A 23,380-nucleotide genomic window follows, 5' to 3' on the forward strand; every position below is an offset into this window, starting at 1 on the left:
TGGGTCCTAAAAATGAACAGGAGTTTGCCATGCAGACAAAAGGGAAGGGACAGGCCAACTCTGGGCACACTGCTTACGAGTTAGCCCTGCTCCACAAGGAAAAATTTAAGAGCTTTTATATAAAATAAATAAGGTTTTTTAAAAAGGGACTAGACTATATATAGAGGAAAAGATATATATAAAAGCAAAGAGGTATGAAAGTTTAAAAAATGGTAAGAACTTCAATGTGGCTGAAGTATAGAGTACTTGTTAGACAACGGCTATCACAAGGTTAAATTTCACAATTATAATGCCACTCAAATGCAACTGAAACATCTGATACATGAAAACCTTGTGTGAGCTGCCTCAGAATTAAGATAATCTAGGCTGCAGAAGCCCACTGGAGCCAAAACTTACAAGCTCAGAAATAGTGACCCAGGGTACCCACCATTGTTCATGGCCATCACACCAATCTTAGAGGATTAATACCACCTCATTTCTGGGGCTTCGAGTCACATAGGAAAGATGAAGGAAACCCGTGGAACCAAATTAATAAAATAAAGCATCCTCAGTGAGAATCTGGCAATATGACTGGTGCCTGGTGTGCCTGTAGAGGGAGTTGCTAGTGGTGGCTGGCCCAGAGGAACTCCGTAGAATCGCTGTGTCTGCCACTTAAATGTACTTGGCACACACAGTAGGAGGGTGCTAAAGATTGCCACAAACTGATAAAGTTCCTGGCTTCCATCCACTGTCACAGTTAGGCAGAGTAAGCCCTTTTATCCAGGAGTCCTGCTGGACTCCTGAATCAGAGTTCTCCACATCTATTGTTCGGAGACCCTCCCAGCTATATATTTTTTTGGAAATACACAACAATGTATCCCATGGCTTTTATTAAGACTCACTACAGTGAAAGCAAAATGTTTCAAAAGTAAGTGCTTGTGCCCTTCATTCTGGATTAAAACTATTTTTATTTTAAGTGACTAGTGAACACCCCCTTTTCCATTATAAAGGCAACCATTGTTCCTAGATATTCTTCCTGGGGCTTTAAGCGCTAAACTGTACCATTTCTTCCTTTAAAATATAATTCAAGCAAACCTCCTTGTGCAGTTACCTGTGAGGAAATTCAAGCAGTCCTTTCAGTTCCTACAAAATCAAATGATCTTTTTTGTTTATATCCCCTCCTCCAAGACCAGTTCCATAAAAAGCATTTTGCATGCCCAGTAACGGTACCGCCTACAAACACAAACTTCATCTTGGAGGATATTGCTGGTTAATGTAGCACAGTGTACCCTGGCCTTGTTCCCCTAACCATCACCTTTATGAAATCACGTTTTATTTTTAAGAGGTTCTTGGTTATAGTCTTAGAATCGGGGGAAAGAGGGCTGTGAGACTGAAATAAATCTTATTGTCGTATATTTACATTTAGGATTATAGAGGCAGAATTCTGCCATGTTCATGCAGAACATGTCACCATAGCCCTAGGCTTAAACCTTAGTATTGTAAAATTTCACTGGGCCAAAAGCCAAAGATAAACCCAGAGTAACAACATATCTTCTTCAAGGATTAACCCATCTACTTTTGATCCTAACTCTGGAAGGTACTAGAGAAAGTCTCCAAAGGCCAGTGTTTTAGGCCCTAATAATCTAGGACAGGCCTCTGATTAGTCCTTATACTGAAAATTGAAACATGGGAGGGAGGAAAGGGTAACCATTATAGATTTTTTTTAATCCTTTTTAAGAATGATTTAGTATGTCCTGCACTTGGAGAATCACCAGTACTACAAATCATCATGAGAAAGGATGTGGGAATACTGAAGCTTCCTTTAAATTCTCTTTGAGCCTCACTGGTTGGGAGTTTCTGAGCAGAATAAGGGAAATGCTTCATAAATAGCACTTATTAAGGATCTCTTCAGGCCAGGCGCAGTGGCTTACGCCTGTAATCCAAACTCTTTGAGAGACCGAGGCAGGTGGAACCCTGGAGCCCAAGAGCTTGAGATCAGCCTAGGCAACACAGTGAGACCTTGTCTTTAAAAAAAATAAAATAAAATGAGACCATCCTTCATGACATAGTGAGACCCTGTCTACAAAAAAGTTTTTTGTTTTTTTTTTTTTTTTTTTTTTTTTAATATTTATTGATCATTCTTGGGTGTTTCTCGGAGAGGGGGATGTGGCAGGGTCATAGGATAATAGTGGAGAGAAGGTCAGCAGATAAACACGTGAACAAAGGTCTCTGGCTTTCCTAGGCAGAGGTCCCTGCAGCCTTCCGCAGTGTTTGTGTCCCTGAGTACTTGAGATTAGGGAGTGATGATGACTCTTAACGAGCATGCTGCCTTCAAGCATCTGTTTAACAAAGCACATCTTGCACTGCCCTTAATCCATTTAACCCTGAGTGGACACAGCACATGTTTTCAGAGAGCATGGAGTTGGGGGTAAGGTTATAGATTAACAGCATCCCAAGGCAGAAGAATTTTTCTTAGTACAGAACAAAATGGAGTCTCCTATGTCTACTTCTTTCTACACAGACACAGTAACAATCTGATCTCTCTTTCTTTTCCCCACATTTCCCCCTTTTCTTTTTGACAAAACTGCCATTGTCATCATGGCCTGTTCTCAATGGTCGCTGTCTCTTCGGAGCTGTTGGGTACACCTCCCAGATGGGGCGGCCGGGCAGAGGCGCTCCTCACCTCCCAGACGGGGCAGCCGGGCAGAGGCGCTCACCTCCCAGACGGGGCGGCCGGGCAGAGGCGCTCCTCACCTCCCAGAGGGGGCGGCCGGGCAGAGGCGCTCCTCACCTCCCAGACGGGGCGGCCAGGCAGAGGCACTCCTCACATCCCAGACGATGGGCGGCCGGGCAGAGGCGCTCCTCACTTCCCAGGGGGGCGGCCGGGCAGAGGCGCTCCTCACTTCCTAGACGGGGTGGCGGCCGGGCAGAGGCACTCCTCACATCCCAGACAATGGGCGGCTGGGTAGAGGCGCTCCTCACCTCCCAGACAGGGTGGCCGGGCAGAGGTGCTCCTCACTTCCCAGATGGGGCGGCCGGGCAGAGGCGCTCCCCACTTCCCAGACGGAGCGGCCGGGCAGAGGCGCTCCCCACTTCCCAGATGGGGCGGCCGGGCAGAGGCGCTCCCCACTTCCCTGACGGGGTGGCCGGGCAGAGACGCTCCTCTCTTCCCAGATGGGGCGGCTGCCAGGCAGAGGCGCTCCTCACTACTCAGACAGGGCGGCCGGGCAGAGGCGCTCCTCAGTTCCCAGACGGGGCGGCCGGGCAGAGATGCTCCTGACATCCCAGATGGGGTGGTGGCCGGGCAGAGGCGCTCCTCACTTCCCAGACGGGGTGGCGGCCGGGCAGAGGCACTCCTCACTTCCTAGACGGGGTGGCGGCCGGGCAGAGGCGCTCCTCACCTCCCAGACGGGGCGGCCAGGCAGAGGCACTCCTCACATCCCAGACGATGGGTGGCCGGGCAGAGGCGCTCCTCACTTCCCAGGGGGGCGGCCGGGCAGAGGCGCTCCTCACTTCCTAGATGGGGTGGCGGCCGGGCAGAGGCACTCCTCACATCCCAGACAATGGGCGGCTGGGTAGAGGCGCTCCTCACCTCCCAGACAGGGTGGCCGGGCAGAGGTGCTCCTCACTTCCCAGACGGGGCAGCCGGGCAGAGGGGCTCCTCACATCCCAGACAATGGGCGGCCAGGCAGAGACGCTCCTCACTTCCTAGATGGGGTGGCGGCCGGGCAGAGGCACTCCTCACTTCCCAGACGGGGCGGCCGGGCAGAGGCGCTCCTCACTTCCCAGACGGGGCAGCCGAGCAGAGGGGCTCCTCACATCCCAGACAATGGGCGGCCAGGCGGAGACGCTCCTCACTTCGTAGATGGGGTGGCGGCCGGGCAGAGGCTGTAATCTTAGCACTTTCGGAGGCCAAGGCAGGCAGCTGGGAGGTGGAGGTTGTAGCGAGCCGAGATCACGCCACTGCACTCCAGCCTGGGCAACATTGAGCATTGAGTGAGCGAAACTCCGTCTGCAATCCCAGCACCTCGGGAGGCCGAGGCAGGCAGATCACTCGAGGTCAAGAGCTGGAGACCAGCCCGGTCAACACGGCGAAACCCCGTCTCCACCAAAAATACAAAAACCAGTCAGGCGTGGCGGCGCGTGCCTGCAATCCCAGGCACTCGGCAGGCCGAGGCAGGAGAATCACAGGAGCCGGAGGCAGGGAGGTTGCAGCGAGCTGAGATCAGGGCAGTACAGTCCAGCCTCAGCAACAGAGGGAGACGGGAGAGGGAGAGGGAGAGGGAGAGGGAGAGAGGGGGAGGGGGAGGGGGAGAGGGAGAGGGAGAGAGGGGGAGGGGGAGGGGGAGAGGGAGAGGGAGCTGGATGTGGTGGTGCACACTTGTAGTCCCAGCTAGTCAGGAGGCTGAGGTGGGAGGATCATTTGAGCCCGGGAGGTGGAGGTTGCAGTGAGCTGAGATGGCAGCACCACATTCCAGCCTGAGTGAAAGAGCGAGACTCTGTCTCAAAAAAGAGCGAGGGGAGAGGGGTCTCTTCACTTCTCACATTAAAGGTACTAAAAGTTAAGTTTCAACAACTATGTAATGTTTCATAAGGGTGATATAGAGACTCCATGTACTAACCCTAAATTCTTAGCTGTTGAGCTAATAGCTTTTTCACCTATGACCTCCTTAAGTACATGACTTCCTGGAAATAATTCTTTTTTCCCAGGGCTTTGAAGAATCACTTACACAGAAGTGGTAATCCATATCTTACAATACCAAATAAAGCCTAAATTCCAGTGGTGAGAACAGAGCTTGCTAATATGATAGCCTATAAACAAATTAGTCCTATTAAGTAGTTTTAGTTTTCCCTTCTAGGTGGCAGTTGTTTGAATGCCCCAAAAAATAATTTGCCAAAGAATTAGTGCTTACCCTTTTCCTCCTAGTTACCTGGAGTAGCACCATATCATCTGTTCTTTTTTTCCCTTTTTTCTTTCTTTCTATTTTTAGATTTAGGGGGTACAAGTGCAGTTTTGTTACATAGATATATTGGGTAGTACCGAAGACTGGATTTTTACTGTAGCCGTCACCTGAATACTGTACTTCGTACCCAATAAGTAATTTCTCATCCCTCACCATCCCCCAACCCTTTCACTCTTCCAAGTCTCCAATGTCTGTTATTCCACTATGCCCATGTGTACACATTATTTAGTTCCCACTTATAAGTAAGGACATGCAGTATTTGACTTTCTGAGTTATTTCACTTAAGATAATGGCCTCTAGTTTCATTCAAGTTGCTGCAAGAGACATGATTCCATTCTTCTTATGGTTGAGTAGTATTCCATGGTGTGACTACTACTATTCCAGTAGTAGTCCATGGTGTATCAATGGATGATCGGATAAAGAAAATGTGGTATGGTATACACACACCACATACACACTTAGATTGATTCCATATCTTTATGATCAGTTCTTATTTACATGAGGGACAGAGGCTGCAGTACCTTTATCTGACTTCAAGAGCACATTTTTCTGGGAGTACCCATCTAAGGCATTTATTTCTTTCTGTTTTTTGTTTTTGTTTTTGTTTTTGTTTTTTGATTTTTGTTTTTTCTTCAAGATGGAGTCTTGCTCTGTCTCCCAGGCTGGAGTGCAGTGGCACAATCTTGGCTCACTGCAACCTCCGCCCCCCGGGTTTAAGCAATTCTCCTGCCTCAGCCTCCAGAGTAGCTGTGATTACAGGTGCTCGCCACCATGCCCGTCTAATTTTTTTTGTATTTTTAGTAGAGACGGGGTTTCATCATGTTGGCCAGGCTGATCTCGAACTCCTGACCTCGTGACCTGCCTGCCTTGGCCTCCCAAAGCGCTGGGATTACAGGCATAAGCCACCGTGCCTGGCTAGGCATTTATTTCTTTATAGAGGAAGATCCTGCTACCTTGACTGACTATAAAAATAAAAAATAACCATTCTATTTACTTTTCTGATGCATTGCCATTATTTGATATGTCTGTTCGTAGAATGGTATGTCCCCATAAGAACTGGCTAGGCTTGTACATTAATAGAGGTATACTTAGTGGTAGATGCATAAAAAGAAAGGGTAGAGTCCATAAAATGGGTTAAACTTTGGCCTGTTGGAATGGCTAAATGTTTCACTCTGGCCCAAATGTCTCTGGCAGGGCAGGAGAAGTGCAAGAAATATGTCAGTTGCCACATGACCTTATTTTTTATAAGAACTACACAATTGTCCTTTATGAAGAAGAAAGACTCTTGGGAGATGGGAAATGGAAACGTGGCTATTGGGGTTTCTGTAACTATAAAATGGGTCCAATATCTTAAACAGTCTCTGTATACACTTGAAAAAAATTAACTAACCAATATAAAATCCACCAGTAAGCTTTACTTCAGACTCTTTCCCTAAACCAAAACATTTGTTACTGCAGGATGAAACTGTTGCTTGCATGGCTGCAGCCATTGATACTGCGGTGGAGCAAGAAGCCGTAAGTAATTGGCCCCTTTGTGTAGAACCAGGAGCTCTAACTGCCGTTTCCTATAACTTATCACTCAACTGAAAAAGAGAACCTGTGATTGTTACCATCCTCCATAGAATGCCTGTTAAATCCAGAAATCTTTAGTGTAAATCTCAGCTTCATAAAATCCCTACCTTGGATAGGCTCTACCACTAATAGTATAACTGGTAATGGGGGGGCAGGACTTCTCAAGAATGTAATGTTCCATATTTGCAACCCAGCTGACTGATTTCTTGTTAGAGGCTAGTATTCTGCATCAACCATCCAGCAAGTTAAAAATGAGGAGAGGAAAAAATGAGGAAATTATGGCAAAGTCAAAAAAGCATTAGAGGAGAAACAGAAGATAATTTTTTCTATGGATGAGATATTAGGGGCTAAAAGAACCAAGGAAAATAATTTAAGTGTTCAGATCACAAGGATAGATAAAATGTGTTAGATGTTGACTAAAGGTTATAAAGACAAAATGAAAGGCTGGATGATGGATTGCTTGAGACAGGCTTTTCTCCCTAAAATGAATCTATGTCAGTAGTTTTCACATTCTGAAAGAAGGAAAATACTAGATCAGGTACTAGAGGTCAGCTGTGTGAGAACAAATGAACCCTTTTCTCAATTTCCAGGACTTTCTCTCCTGTAAGAACCCCTTGGAATGAGGTAAAAGTAAGAAATGCCATCCAGATCAATAAAGGAAAGAGCAAAGAAAGTTAGTTGATACTAAAAGAGTCCATTAAAGTATATAAGAAATAAGGTGCTTGAGAGAGCAGGGAACTAGGCTAGCTATTTATTTCAGATACTTAAAACAAATGTATGCAGAGCCACTGTTGTAAAGGAACAGAGATATTGTTAATGGAGAAGTGCCTGTGAGGCTTGATGAAATAGTGCCTAAGGAACTCCATTTGCTTGTTTCTCTTATAAATCATTATCCTGATTTTTTTCCAGCAAGTAGAAACCAGTCCAGAGACGAGCAGGTCTTCTGACGCTTTTACCACTCAGCATGCTCTGCGTCAAGCGCAGATGTCTAAGGAGCTGGTTGAGTTGAATAAAGCGCTTGCACTGAAAGAGGCCCTGGCTAGGAAGATGACTCAGAATGACAGCCAACTGCAGCCCATTCAGTACCAATACCAGGTAAACTATTTCCTAGGGCAGTATTTGTTCATGTCTACAGTCTCTTAAACTGAGTGGGAAGAAAACAACAAGCATACAATTTTTGATGATGAAAAGACAACAAAATGTATATAGTATAATGGGAGTTGTACTGTTGGTTTAAAAAGAGGATACATTCAGGACAGGGAGTGTGTATTTTGTTCCATTTAATCTATCTAATGCCTTACCTTATGCCACAGGTATTTAATAAATAGTTTGATAACATTATAATAAATGTGGTCCCTACTTATAGAGAAATTATATTCTAATAACTATGCTTGGATTCTGAGAAAAAACACATCTTCTGGTAAATAGTCTGGGTTATAGTATGAATTATGAAGACACTAGTGGATGTCACATGACTTGACAAATGGCTAAACTTTTTTCTGATGATAGTTCTAAGTGGCCTTTGCCAATTAATAGTCAGGTCTTTACTTAAACTCTTGGCTTTCAGGTTACCCACAAGAAATGGCCCTTGCTCCAGACTTATTTTCCCTTGCAGACCAGTGTTTCTCACTGTTTGTAATTACAGACAAAGGGATATTAGGATGGGTGGTAGGGGGAAGAATGGGTTGTTTTCCCATCCAGCTATATCTTACTATTCCCAAGGTATTATGTGCTTATATTAAGGAACAGCTCTAGTATCCATGCTTTCTTATTCCCCCATGGCAACTGTTCATATGACATACTTTATTTCCAATCTACAACCATTAAAAACACTTTATTAGTTTACACTGTACAGTTGTTCTCACATCTGAAATAAGACACAGGGGCAGGGAGAGCTTTTGGATTGGACTGCAGTTGTCCTAGCACCCGATCTATCCTGGGAAGTAGCCTTTTGAAGACAGAAGTGGGGAGGAGAGAACAGTGGACAAGAGAGGTGGACAGTTGGCCCAAGGATGCCCTTGGTCCCTTCCTTCTTGAGGGCCTTTTCCAGGGGATCCCCCAGGGCCCACGACTGCAGGACCTTCACCAGGAAACCAGGCTGAATGGCAAGAGGGTTCACAGTATTGGCGGGGGCTGGGAAGTGGGGCCAGGATGAGGAGGAAGGACAGCTTCTGGCTTTCTTCCCAGCTGCTGGGGGTTGGAGCTGTTTTTTGGCACTGTCTACAAGGTCTTCCTGGGGTTGGGAGGAGGAGGAACTGGGGTTTTAAGATTCTTTCCTTGTGGAGTTAGGATTCTTTCCATTTGAAGAGGGGCCATCTGGTCTATGGTGAGGTTCCCAAGGCATAAACAGTCAGGGTCTTCTGCCTCCTGCCTCCCCAGGACTTCCACCCCTGCCTGGCTGGCATCATCTAGACAGCCTTTTGTAAAACCAAGACAAGTGAGATAGGTGAGCAGAGCTGGAACCAAGCCAGGAGCAGGGAAAGAAAAAAATGTATGCTTTCTCCAGGCCCTCCAATTTATCTTCCTCTTCCAAGAGGAGAGACTATAGGGTTGGTTTTTGTTGGTGGTGGTTCCCAATCTCAGAAGTCCAGATGAGGCTAGTGTTTTCTACCTCTTCTTGGTCTAGACAGCCTCAGTCCCTCCCCAGGCTACACTAATGGCTGGCCTAGATCAGTAGTTGGCAGATTCTCATGCATGTCAGAATCATCCGGAAGGCTCCTTAAAACCCCAGCTTGCAGGGCCCCATTCCATAAGCTCTAATTCAGTGGGTCTTGGGCGGGGCCAATAATTTGCACTTCTATCAAGTTCCCAGGTGATATTCCTGCTGCTGGAATGCAATACGAGAACCACTGGCCTAGAATGGTGCCCACAGTCACATCCTCAGCAACCTGGTGCCCCCTGGGCAGTACTAAGGAGCTGGGCCACAGCTGGCAAAGCCCAGCCTTAGGGGTACCAACATCACCTGGGAAGCTGCTGGGAATGGTCTTGGGGTGAGCCCCCGGTGCAGAGAAGTAAACTAAGGCACAGAGTTCAGCTGCAGAGCTGGGAGAGGAGCAGGATACCAGGGCCCAGTAGAGAATGGATGGGGCTGCAGGACCCTACAACAAGTACTCATGCTTTTTTTAAATTGCCAGCTCTCATATGTTTTCAGAGTAAAGACAAAAAAAGTGTTTCTGCTAATTAATTTTCACCACTTTTTCCCCCTAGGTTAGAGGTTGCTTCCAAAATAATAACTGAGTTGCCAATAGAGATTTTTTTCCCTTTTGTTATCATGGTCTTTTTTAACTTTTAAAAACTTAGTTTTTTGTAATGCCAGCACTTTGGGAGGCTGCAGTGGGCAGATCACTTGAGCCCAGGAGTTTGAGACCAGCCAGGGCAACATGGCGAAACTCTGGCTCCACAAAAAATACAAAAATTAGCCGGGCCTAGTGGTGTGAGCCTGTAGTCCCAGCTACTTGGGAGGCTGAGGTGGGAGGATCACCTGAGCACAGGGAGGTGGAGGCTGCAGTGAGCTGAGATCACACCACTGCAATCCAGCCTGAGTGACAGAGTGAGACCATCCCAACAAAAAAAACTTTGGCTGGGCATGGTGCTCACACCTGTAATCCTAGCACTTTGGGAGGCCAAGGCAGGTGGATCACTTGAGGCCAGAAGTTCGAGACCAGCTTGGTCAACATGGTGAAACCCTGTCTCTACTAAAAATACAAAAATTAGCTGCATGCCTTTAATCCCAGCTACTTGGGAGGCTGAGGCGGGAGAATCGCTTGAACCCGGGAGGTGGAGGTTGCAGTGAGTCTAGATTGCACCACTGCACTCTAGCCTGGGTGACAGAGTGAGACCCTGTCTCAAAAAAACAAACAAAAAAAAAACTTAATTTTTATCTATGTCAAACAAATGCATATATATCATTTTTTAAAGTCAAATACTATAATACTTAGAAAAATCAAAGCAGTCCTCTATTCCTATTCTGACATTTACCTCCATATTTCTAGATAAGAATTGGCAGTATAATTATGTTACATTTTTTAGATAAATATCTATTGACCTCCCACGATGGAAGACAAGAACGTAGCTCTCTTATCCCACCACCTGTGCACACTGCCTCACCTTCTTCTTTCAAAATGGTTATATCACCCTTTTTGTTTAAATGAGTATTTAGTGTTTAAATTTTTCTGATTACATAAATATGTTTAAAATTGAGCCATATAGTATGATTGCATTTCCTTTCTTGTATAGCTCTTTGTATTTGCTAGAGATAATAACCTCATTTTTTCCATTTACTTAGTTTTCGATATACCTGTCAATAATTTTATCTCCAAACTTCTTGACAAAACTGTAAAACTCATCCCAGCACTTTGGGAGGCCAAGGCAGGCGGATCACGAGGTCAGGAGATAGAGACCATCCTGGCTAACACGGTGAAACCCCGTCTCTACTAAAAATACAAAAAATTAGCCGAGCATGGTGGCGGGCGCCTGTAGTCCCAGCTACTGGGGAGGCTGAGGCAGGAGAATTGCTTGAACCCAGGAGGCGGAGGTTGCAGTGAGCCGAGATCACGCCACTGCACTCCAGCCTGGGCGACAGAGCAAGACTCCATCTCAAAAAACAAAAAACAAAAAAACTGTAAAACTCTTCATTGTGGTCAGACATACCAGATAATTTATCAATCCATTTCTTTCCTGAAAACAACCGTTCTGGAATCTTCTGTCCTGGTTTGCTTTCTCTAGGGCTGTTGCCCACTCACCAGTTTGGGACCATCATCCTGGGGATTTGCTTCACTTCTTTCTCATCTCTGTGTTGACATGGATTTCATGTCTTCCTCCTCTTTAGTATACCCCTTTGCTTTGGTGGAGTAAAACCCCAATAGCTTTCTGAGAATGTATACATGAAAGGGAAATACTTTAAAGCTTTGCATGTCTGAAAATTGCATTTTAAAAATTCTTCTACTTGTTAGTTTGGCTGGGTTTACAATTCTATAGAAATGTTTTCTTCATTATTTTGAAGGCCTTGCTCCATTGTCTTCTGTTTCCAGTATTGCTGTTGAGAAGTCTATTATAATTTTGGATTATTTGTTATAGACCTATTTTTTTTTTACTTTGGAAACTTTCAGGATCTTTTCATTGTCCCCAGGTGTTACTTAATTTCACAATGATGGACCTTGGTATGGTTTCCTGTTGTTTTTTGTTGTTGTTGTTGTTATTGTTGTTTTTATAGAGACAGGGTCTTGCTCTGTTACCCAGGCTGGAGTGCAGTGGTGCCATCACAGCTCACTGCAGCCTCAACTTCCTGGGCTCAGGTGGTCCTCCTGCCTCAGCATCCCAAGTTGCTGGGACTACAGGCATGTGCCACCATGCCTGGCTAATTTTTTATTTTTTGTAGAGATGGGGTCTCACTATGTTGCTGAGGCTGGTCTCAAATTCCTGGTCTGTAGTGATCCTCCCAGCCTCCCAGTCCTAAAGTGCTGGGATTACAGGTATGTACCACCACACCCAGCCTTCTTTTCTCGTTTATTGTGCTTGGTGCTCGACTGGTCCTTTCAATCTAGAAATTTGTACTCCTTTCTGGGAGGTTTTTTTCCTATCATTTCTTTGATAATGCTATCTCTACATTTTCTGTTTTCTCTTTCTTGCACTTCTCTTAATCAGATATTGGACCTCTTAGATTTAGTTTCTGCTTTTCTGATCTCTTTCTTCCTATTTTCTATTTCTTTGTCTTTTTATTCCACTCTGAGAGATTTCCCTTCATTCTTAGTGAATTATTTCATTTGGCTATTAATTTCCAAGGTCTCCTTTTGATCCTGTAATTGTTCCTTATAGCCTTTTATTCTTTTTGTGTGGATGCATAGCCCATCTCTAAGAATAGGAATTAAATTTTATCAAGGTTTTCTTCTTCTCCCTGCCTTGCCTTTGTTTCCTCCGGATTTCCTTTCTCTACTGTGTTTGTTTTGGTCTGTCTTTCAGGTAAGATACTTTCCTACAATTTCTAGTGAGCCATGGCTATCCATTCATATTTAAGAGGGAGGCACTAAAAGCCAATAGCAAGTTGTATGTGCATGGATTTCTCTTAGGCTAGTCAATTTCCAATAAAGAAATCTTTTATTCTTTTGCCTAGAGTTGTATGGGCCTAGTGGTGGTATGCCATCATTCTAGTAACCCAGACAAAATAAGGGAGTTGAAGTCTCTCCAATCATAGACAGACTTTTATTTAATCCCTGTCAGCAGTATGGTACTGCATCCCTGCTATTAGCTGTGTCCAACCTGTTAGGTTCGGCCTCTCCAGAAAGGAAGCCTCTGCTCTACTCTGTGGCTCTGTGGTACATATTGGCATGTTTCTTCTTGATGTTTGTCCTGTAGGAGTTATATTTTAGCTTTTTCCACTCTGGACGTCAGTTACTGCTTATCCAGCTGTTTTCTTCTTCCAAAAGTTTGTTGATATCTCTCAACTGCTTTCCTTGTCTCTTTTCATTCTCGTTGATTTATACCTCCTTTTTTGTTCATTTTCATGGGATTTCAGGAGGGAGTAAGTTAAATATGTAGCTCAATTGTCCATGTTAATAGGACATACAATGCAGCCTCTTTAAGGTCAAATGTATTTTGGCTTTTCCAGGATAAACAAAGGATTACTGGTAAGGCTGAGAAGTGATTCCTCCTTTCTTGTACTCTTGCCTAGAAACATGGGGATATGTGTTCCCCCACTGTATTTCTTTCTTTCTTTCTCTCTCTCTTTCTTTCTTTCTTTCTTTCTTTAACCGGAGAGGGGTATATTTATTTTCTCACATTAAAAAAAAAAAAAAAAGCTGAACATAAGTAGTCTGGGGCACGTACAGCAGCAAAGGCCCAGGATCCTTCCTGCTTTCTGCTTCCTTGGCCTTAGGGTGTGAATCTTTTCCTCATGCTCTCAAGACAGCTGTCTGAGCACCAGCCATCACATCCACATTCCAGGCAGGAAGAAGGCAAAGGTGAAGGGTACTGCACATGTCAGCTGAGCTCCCTTTACAGGGTCTTTCCTGCAAGTCTCTCCCGACATCATCCACTTGCATGCTACAACTGCCCACCCTGGGTTGTGAGGGAGAGTAGGACATGGCTTTTGCCTGCCCGCTTGTCAGAATTGGGCAGAAGCACTGGGATTCTGTTAGTAGGGAGGAAGGAGAATAGATGCTGGGTTAACAATTTGCAGTCCCCGCCACAGCCAGGACTTAGGCAGGGGTGATTCCCACTAAAAGCCAAAGGTTTCATGCCTGGCTGCAGGGGAGAGGTGCTTGGGCTGGGGTCCTGCCTTGTCTTAACAAATACGAGGCTCTTGTTAAATATTTAACCCTGTGAGGGTGGCTTGTGGCCCACGTGCACCCGAATCAGCTGCCTGGCATGCCTCAGCCCACTCCAGGGCTTCCAATTCACCCTGGGGCAGGGGAGGCCTGGGGCACGTGGTTTTCACACACACACTCCTAGTTGATTTCTTTTTCTTCTGTAATTTATAAAATTAACACTGCACTTATTGGAAGACATGAAAATCCAAAGATGGGTAGAGAAAAAGTTCACCTCCCTGTGCCCTGCCCCTGACTAACCCACGTTAACAGCCTTACCTGCTCCCAGGGGATTCTGGGATCATGGAAGGTCCTTGAGAAACTCTCTAGTCCTAGACAAGTGCTGGGGGGTGGGAGGATGGGCTGGGGAGAGAAGGGGGCTCCTCAGCAGGCCGAGCCTTGGTTGCTCAACCCTGCTGGTACTGACTACACATGGATCGAGGAATGTGCTGAGGGCTCAGCCACGTGGGTGGTCCTTGTGGCCTCTGCCACTGCCCTGGGTAGTCGTCACTCAGCCACGTCAACAAGCGACATTGGTGAGGCAGGCCTGGGCCGCCTGAACCGTCACCTCAGTCCTGGTTGACACCTCAGGCCTGGTCATTATTTGAACTTTGGCTGCAGGGCTTCTGGGCAGAAAGGGCAGATCCAACTGGCTCATCCTAGCCATGTGCTCCCGGAGCAGCCTGCCCAGGGATCTGGAGAGCAGCAGCCGGATCCTAACCTACTCTGCACCAACAGGCAGGAAAGGGCGCCTTGAGTCTGCCACTGTAGGGTTTCAGAAGCAGGCTGACCTGAAGCTTTCCAAATTTCACGAGGGCTCCTTCTAAGGCCTGGGCTGTGTCCAGATGTTGGACCACATGCAAAGAATGGAGGCCGAGTCCAGAAAGAGGAGGGCCCTCCCCCATGGGAATGTGCACATTGGAAGGGCTCCCCATTTGCCCCTAGATCCTAGGCTGTATGTGGGCTCAGGAGGCTAACCCCTATGGACCAGCCCACCCGTTCAGCCAATGGGCAGCCACAGCAAGGGCAGAGGGAGCAGCAGAGGCAGCCCACGTGGTCACAGGTCCCGTGGGCTCCAGAGCTCTCAGCTCCAGGCACCCCTGCCTGCCCCGCTTCGAGCCTATTGGGGGCAGACTTCCTGCTGTGTCTGGTCACTAACCTCTGCCCACACCACTAAAGGACTGTAGCTGAATTCTCCTTAGTTAAATCCTCTGCTAACACGAAAGGAAAAAGCCAAATCTCATCTCACAAGAGCTTTATTTGAGGTGCAGCATGCATGGGGCCTTGCCCCAAATGCCATGGGCATCACATTCAGGAAGAGGCAGACATCCCCACAACAGTCACATGCTGAAGCTTCTGTCTGCAATGTCTGGTGGCAGAGTTCTCACTCAGCAGACCTGTATCATTATATACATCACCATGTTATCAAAGTCCCTGGAGTGGATATTGTCCCCGGGTTACAGAAGGGGTTGCACATCACATCTATGTAGGAGTTGTGCAGCTTCCAGAACATCCTGTGAATTTCATTGTCTCGAAGAGCTGTGTTGGAGGAATTCACCACCATGACAAACTTCACCTTGGAGATGGTAGTGTAGCCCTGTCTGCATAGCTGGTTAGGGAATGCACTTGTAAGACAAGGACTGCTGGGACAGCAGGTAAAGAACCTGCCAGCTGAGGGCCCTCTGTGTGCCCTCAGTTTGGAGAAGCCTGGCAACCTTGAATCACAGGAAGTGCCCAGGCTGGGCTGGTCCTGCAGTGACCATACTGGGTGCATGCCTAGATACTTCACTGGGATGACTGGTGTTTACTGGAGAAGCAAAGGGCAGGCAGCTAAGCCTTACCCAATTCTGGCTCCGGAAGCTGAGCCATTCAGACTCTGAGTCTCTGTGTGCACCTGGGATACCTCACCCTCTTTGTGAATCAATGCCTGGTCCAGAAAGTTAACTGCAAAACCAGAGACTTCATGAATAAGACGGACCTCCTCTGTAGAGGCCATGTTTTGTAAAATAGTGGCTACTGGTAAATGTCACCGTGGACAAGCTACATTACTGCTCTTGGAACGTCTTTGAACTACATGGTCTCAAGTGATTTGTCCAAAGGGACTGGTTGAGAGTCTCTAGTGACTTATGAGGCAAGACCTTGTAGTCCTCTGTGGGGTAGAGCAGGTCCAGATAGACCTCTCTCTGGTTGACCAGGGCCTTCCCCATTGAGGAGATCTTCTCATCCACCACATCCAGAGATGTGTGCACCATGTACTGGAAACTCAGCTCTTTCTCCGTGGGGGTGCTGCGGATGTAGAGAGGGTAATTCTCCTTGGTGATCACCGGGATGCATATCACCATCTTGGGAGGACCAGTGCTGGGTGCCTCGCCCATTGTATTCCTAACTCTACAAAGGGGTGCTAGTAAGGAGCTATAGCTATAGTAAGAGATCTAGTCTTTTTCCCCATGGCATCTAGTCCTTTTCCCCATGGTATCAAATATGCTTGATTAACTTAAGAAGAAATAAATTTTTTTTGAGACAGAGTCTTGCTCTGTCACCCAGGCTGGAGTGTAGTGGCGCAATCTCTGCGCACTGCAACCTCCACCTCTTGAGTTCAAGCGATTCTCCTGCCTCAGCCTCCTGAGTAGCTGGGATTACAGGCCTGTGCCACCATGCCTGGCTAATTTTTGTATTTTTAGTAGAGACAGGGTTTCACCATGTTGGCCAGGCTGGTCTTGAACTCCTGACCTTAGGTTATCTGCCCGCCTCGGCCTCCCAAAGTGCTGGCATTACAGGCATGAGCCACTGCACAAGGCCTGAAATAAATTCTTAATATAATCAATATGTTTTAATCACATGTGAATCACCATCTTTTTTTTCTCTAAGAAATAAAAGCAGTTTTTAATTCAATTATTTATTTATCTAGAGACAAAGTCTCACTCTCTCGCCCAGGCTGGAGTGCAGTGGCATGATCATAGCTCACTACAGCCTTGACTTCCTGGGTTCAAGTGATCCTCCCACCTCAGCCTCCTGAGTAGCATGGTATTTTTCCTATCACCTGTAAAGAATTGCCAAAGAAAAATAGGGGGAGGGATAGGTTCTGATTAATGAAGATTACCATGAGTTGTAGTAAACCAGAACTCAAATTTTTGAATAATTCCCCCTTGTGGAGTTGGTAAGAAAATTAGGGACTAAATGTGGTGTATATAATGAATAGAAACTATTTTTCTTTTTTTTTTAAATTATACTTTAAGTTTTAGGGTACAGGTGCACAACGTGCAGGTTTGTTACATATGTATACATGTGCCATGTTGGTGTGCTGCACCCATTAACTCATCATTTAACATTAGGTATATCTCCTAATGCTATCCCTCCCCCGTCCCCTGACCCCACAACAGGCCCCGGTGTGTGATGTTCCCCTTCCTGTGTCCATGTGTTCTCATTGTTCGATTCCCACCTATGAGTGAGAATATGCAGTGTTTGGTTTTTTGTCCTTGCGATAGTTTGCTGAGAATGATGGTTTCCAGCTTCATCCATGTCCCTACAAAGGACATGAACTCATCATTTTTTATGGCTACATAGTCCATGGTGTATATGTGCCACATTTTCTTAATCCACTCTATCATTGTTGGACATTTGGGTTGGTTCCAAGTCTTTGCTATTGTGAACAGTGCTGCAATAGACATACGTGTTCATGTGTCTTTATAGCAACATAATTTATAATCCTTTGGGTATATACCCAGTAATGGGATGGCTGGGTCAAATGGTATTTCTAGTTCTAGATCCCTGAGGAATCGCCACACTGACTTCCACAATGGTTGAACTAGTTTACAGTCCCACCAACAGTGTAAAAGTGTTCCTATTTCTCCACATCCTCTCCAGTACCTATTGTTTCCTGACTTTAATGATCACCATTCTAACTGGTGTGAGATGGTATCTCATTGTGGTTTTGATTTGCATTTCTCTGATGGCCAGTGATGATGAGCATTTTCTCATGTGTCTTGTGGCTGCATAAATGTCTTCTTTTGAGAAATGTCTGTTCATATCCTTTGACCACTTGTTGATGGGGTTGTTTATTTTTTTCTTGTAAATTTGTTTGAGTTCATTGTAGATTCTGGATATTAGTCCTTTGTCAGATGAGTAGGTTGCGAAACTTTTCTGCCATTCTGTAGGTTGCCTGTTCACTCTGATGGTAATTTCTTTTGCTGTGCAGAAGCTCCTTAGTTTAATTAGATCCCATTTGTCAATTTTGGCTTTTGTTGCCATTGCTTTTGGTGTTTTAGACATGAAGTCTTTGCCCATGCCTGTGTCCTGAATGGTATTGCCTAGGTTTTCTTCTAGGGTTTTTATGGTTTTAGGTCTAACATGTAAGTCTTTAATCCATCTTGAATTAATTTTTGTATAAGGTGTAAGGAAGGGATCCAGTTTCAGCTTTCTACATATGGCTAGCCAGTTTTCCCAGCACCATTTATTAAATAGGGAATCCTTTCCCCATTGCTTGTTTTTCTCAGGTTTGTCAAAGATCAGATAGTTGTAGATATGCGGCATTATTTCTGAGGGCTCTGTTCTGTTCCATTGATCTATATCTCTGTTTTGGTACCAGTACCATGCTGTTTTGGTTGCTGTAGCCTTGTAATATAGTTTGAAATCAGGTAGCATGATGCCTCCAACTTTGTTCTTTTGGCTTAGGATTGACTTGGCAATGCAGGCTCTTTTTTGTTTCCATATGAACTTTAAAGTAGTTTTTTCCACTTCTATGAAGAAAGTCACTGGTAGCTTGATGGGGATGGCATTGAATCTATAAATTACCTTGGGCAGTATGGCCATTTTCATGATATTGATTCTTCCTACCCATGAGCATGGAATGTTCTTCCATTTCTTTGTATCCTCTTTTATTTCGTTGAGCAGTGGTTTGTAGTTCTCCTTGAAGAGGTCCTTCACATCCCTTGTAAGTTGGATTCCTAGGTATTTTATTCTCTTTGAAGCCATTGTGAATGGGAGTTCACTCATGATTTGGCTCTCTGTTTGTCTGTTATTGGTGTATAAGAATGCTTGTGATTTTTGCACATTAATTTTGTATCCTGAGACTTTGCTGAAGTTGCTTATCAGCTTAAGGAGATGATGTGCTGAGACGATGGAGTTTTCTAGATATACAATCATGTCATCTGCAAACAGGGACAATTTGACTTTCTCGTTTCCTAATTGAATACTCTTTATTTCCTTCTCCTGCCTGATTGCCCTGGCCAGAACTTCCAACACTATGTTGAATAGGAGTGGTGAGAGAGGGCATCCGTGTCTTGTGCCAGTTTTCAAAGGGAATGCTTCCAGTTTTTGCCCATTCAGTATGATATTGGCTGTGGGTTTGTCATAGATAGTTCTTATTATTTTGAGATACGTCCCATCAATACCTAATTTAATGAGAGTTTTTAGCATGAAGGGTTATTGAATTTTGTCAAAGGCCTTTTCTGCATCTACTGAGATAATCATGTGGTTTTTGTCATTGGTTCTGTTTATATGCTGGATTACGTTTATTGATTTTCGTATGTTGAACCAGCCTTGCATCCAGGGATGAAGCCCACTTGATCATGGCGGATAAGCTTTTTGATGTGCTGCTGGATTCGGTTTGCCAGTATTTTATTGAGGATTTTTGCATCGATGTTCATCTGGGATATTGGCCTAAAATTCTCTTTTTTTGTTGTGTCTCTGTCAGGCTTTGGTATCAGGATGATGCTGGCCTCATAAAATGAGATAGGGAGGATTCCCTCTTTTTCTATTGATTGGAATAGTTTCAGAAGCAGTGGTACCAGCTCCTCCTTCTACCTGTGGTAGAATTCGGCTGTGAATCCATCTGGTCCTGGACTTTTTTTGGTTGGTAAGCTATTAATTATTGCCACAATTTCAGAGCCTGTTACTGGTCTGTTCAGAGATTCAACTTCTTCCTGGTTTAGTCTTGGGAGGGTGTATGTGTCGAGGAATTTATCCATTTCTTCTAGATTTTCTAGTTTATTTGCGTAGAGGTGTTTATAGTATTCTCTGATGGTAGTTTGTATTTCTGTGGGATCGGCGGTGATATCTCCTTTATCATTTTTTATTGCGTCTAGTCTATTTGATTCTTCTCTCTTTTCTTCTTTATTAGTCTTGCTAGCGGTCTATCAATTTTGTTGATCTTTTCAAAAAACCAGCTCCCGGATTCATTGATTTTTTTGAAGGGTTTTTTGTGTCTCTATTTCCTTCAGTTCTGCTCTGATCTTAGTTATTTCTTGCCTTCTGCTAGCTTTTGAATGTGTTTGCTCTTGCTTCTCTAGTTCTTTTAATTTTGATGTTGGGGTGCCAATTTTAGATCTTTCCTGCTTTCTCTTGTGGGCATTTAGTGCTATAAATTTCCCTCTACACACTGCTTTGAATGTGTCCCAGAAATTCTGGTATGTTGTGTCTTTGTTCTCATTGGTTTCAAAGAACGTCTTTATTTCTGCCTTCATTTTGTTATGTACCCAGTAGTCAGTCATTCAGGAGCAGGTTGTTCAGTTTCCATGTAGTTGAGCGGTTTTGAGTTTCTTAATCCTGAGTTCTAATTTGATTGCACTGTGGTCTGAGAGACAGTTTGTTATAATTTCTGTTCTTTTACATTTGCTGAGGAGTGCTTTACTTCCAACTATGTGGTCAGTTTTGGAATAGGTGTGGTGTGGTGCTGAAAAGAATGTATATTCTGTTGATTTGGGGTGGAGAGTTCTGTAGATGTCTATTAGGTCCGCTTGGTGCAGAGCTGAGTTCAATTCCTGGATATCCTTGTTAACTTTCTGTCTCATTGATCTGTCTAATGTTGACAGTGAGGTGTTAAAGTCTCCCATTATTATTGTGTGGGAGTCTAAGTCTCTTTGTAGGTCTCTAAGGACTTACTTTATGAATCTGGGTGCTCCTGTATTGGGTGCATATATATTTAGGATAGTTAGCTCTTCTTGTTGAATTGATCCCTTTACCATTATTTAATGGCCTTCCTTGTCTCTTTTGATCTTTGTTGGTTTAAAGTCTGTTTTATTCAAGACTAGGATTGCAACCCCTGCCTTTTTTTTGTTTTCCATTTGCTTGGTAGATCTTCCTCCATCCCTTTATTTTGAGCCTATGTGTGTCTCTGCACGTGAGATGGGTTTCCTGAATACAGCACACTGATGGGTCTTGACTCTTTATCCAACTTGCCAGTCTGTGTCTTTTAATTGGAGCATTTAGCCCATTAACATTTAAGGTTAATATTGTTATGTGTGAATTTGATCCTGTCATTATGATGTTAGCTGGTTATTTTGCTCGTTAGTTGATGCAGTTTCTTCCTGGTCTCGATGGTCTTTACAATTTGGCGTGTTTTTGCAGTGGCTGGTCCCAGTTGTTCCTTTCCATGTTTAGTGCTTCCTTCAGGAGCTCTTTTAGGGCAGGCCTGGTGGTGACAAAATCTCAGCATTTGCTTGTCTGCGAAGGATTTTATTTCTTCTTCACTTATGAAGCTTAGTTTGACTGGATATGAAATTCTGTGTTGAAAATTCTTTTCTTTAAGAATGTTGAATATTGGCCCCCACTCTCTTCTGGCTTGTAGAATTTCTGCCAAGAGATCAGCTGTTAATCTGATGGGCTTCCCTTTGTGGGTAACCCGACCTTTCTCTCTGGCTGCCCTTAACATTTTTTCCTTCATTTCAACTTTGGTGAATCTGACAATTATGTGTCTTGGAGTTGCTCTTCTCGAGGAGTATCTTTGTGGCGTTCTCTGTATTTCCTGAATCTGAATGCTGGCCTGCCTTGCTAGATTGGGGAAGTTCTCCTGGATAATATCCTGCAGAGTGTTTTCCAACTTGGTTCCATTCTCCCCGTCACTTTCAGGTACACCAATCAGATATAGATTTGGTCTTTTCACATAGTCCCATATTTCTTGGAGGCTTTGTTCATTTCTTTTTATTCTTTTTTCTCTATACTTCTCTTCTCGCTTCATTTCATTCATTTGATCTTCCATCACTCATACCCTTTCTTCAAGTTGATCACATCGGCTACTGAGGCTTGTGCATTTGTCACGTAGTTCTCGTGCTGTGGTTTTCAGCTCCATCAGGTCCTTGAAGGACTTCTCTGCATTGGTTATTCTAGTTAGCCATTTGTCTAATCTTTTTTCAAGGTTTTTAACTTCTTTGTCATGTGTTCGAACTTCCTCCTTTAGCTTGGAGTACTTTGATCGTCTGAAGCCTTCTTCTCTCATCTTGTCAAAGTCATTCTCCGTCCAGCTTTGTTCCGTTGCTGGTGAGGAACTGCGTTCCTTTGGAGGAGGAGAGGTGCTCTGATTGTTAGAATTTTCAGTTTTTCTGCTCTGTTTTTTCCCCACCTTTGTGGTTTTTATCTACCTTTGGTCTTTGATGATGGTGACCTACAGATGGGGTTTTGGTGTGGATGTCTTTTCTGTTTGTTAGTTTTCCTTGTAACAGTCAAGACCCTTAGCTGCAGGTATGTTGGAGTTTGCCGGAGGTCCACTCCAGACCCTGTTTGCCTGGGTATCAGCAGCGGAGGCTGCAGAACAGGGGATATTGGTGGACACCAAATGTCGCTGCCTGATCGTTCCTCTGGAAATTTTGTCTCAGAGGAGTACCCGGCCGTGTGAGGTGTCAGTCTGCCCCTCCTGGGGGGTGCCTCCCAGTTAGGCTACTCAGGAGTCAGGGGCCCACTTGAGGAGGCAGTCTTTTCGTTCTCAGATATTCAGCTGTGTGCTGGGAGAACCACTAGTCTCTTCAAAGTTGTCAGACAGGGACATTTAAGTCTGCAGGCGTTTCTACTGCCTTTTGTTTGACTATGCCCTGCCCCCAGAGGTGGAGTCTACAGAGGCAGGCAGGTGTCCTTGAGCTGCGGTGGGCTCCACCCAGTTCGAGCTTCCCAGCCTCTTTGTTTACCTACTCAAGCCTAGGCAATGGTGGGCGCCCCTCCCACAGCCTCATTGCTGCCTTGCAGTTTGATCTCAGACTGCTGTGCTAGGAATAAGCGAAGCTCCATGGGTGTAGGACCCTCTGAGCCAGGTGTGGGATACAATCTTCTGGTGTGCCATTTGCTAAGACCGTTGGAAAAGCGCAGTATTAGGGTCGGAGTGACCCGATTTTCCAGGTGCCGTCAGTCACCCCTTTCCTTGGCTAGGAAGGGGAATTCTGTGACCCCTTCCGCTTCCCGGGTGAGGCGATGCCTCGCCCTGCTTCGGCTCACGCTTGGTGCGCTGCACGCGCTGTCCTGCACCCACTCTCTGACAATCCCCAGTGAGACGAACCTGGTACCTCAGTTGGAAATGCAGAAATCATTTGTCTTCTGCATTGCTCATGCTGGGAGCTGTAGACTGGAGCTGTTCCTATTCAGCCATCTTGGCTCCACCCCCTAGAAACTATTTTTCATCTATCAGATTGGTAACAGTTTTTAGGTGTAGCAATATCAAATGTTGACAAGGGTGCAAGCAAAGTACTCTCATACATAGCTGGTAAGAGTGGAATAGCCCCTTTGGATGATAATTTGGCAGTATCTATAAAAAATGAAAATGTATATCCTCATGACTCTGTAATTCCCACTTCTCTCTACCCT

At 45.0% G+C, this 23,380-nt stretch overlaps 1 protein-coding gene and 1 pseudogene across 1 annotated transcript in view; one reads left to right on the forward strand and one right to left on the reverse strand.

The window, feature by feature from the left end:
• The window catches only part of KIF4A (kinesin family member 4A), a 128,250-nt gene that overhangs the window by 56,099 nt on the left and 48,771 nt on the right, over positions 1–23,380 (forward strand). The window contains exons 14-15 of the mRNA XM_019019439.4: positions 6,402–6,458; positions 7,425–7,610. Coding sequence (XP_018874984.1) covers positions 6,402–6,458; positions 7,425–7,610 — 243 coding nt within the window. The remainder of the gene's footprint in view (positions 1–6,401; positions 6,459–7,424; positions 7,611–23,380) is intronic.
• LOC101128014 (trafficking protein particle complex subunit 2-like protein) lies at positions 15,205–16,146 on the reverse strand (annotated as a pseudogene).

Source organism: Gorilla gorilla, chromosome X (genome assembly GCF_029281585.2).
Source record: "Gorilla gorilla gorilla isolate KB3781 chromosome X, NHGRI_mGorGor1-v2.1_pri, whole genome shotgun sequence".
Classification (NCBI taxonomy): domain Eukaryota; kingdom Metazoa; phylum Chordata; class Mammalia; order Primates; family Hominidae; genus Gorilla; species Gorilla gorilla.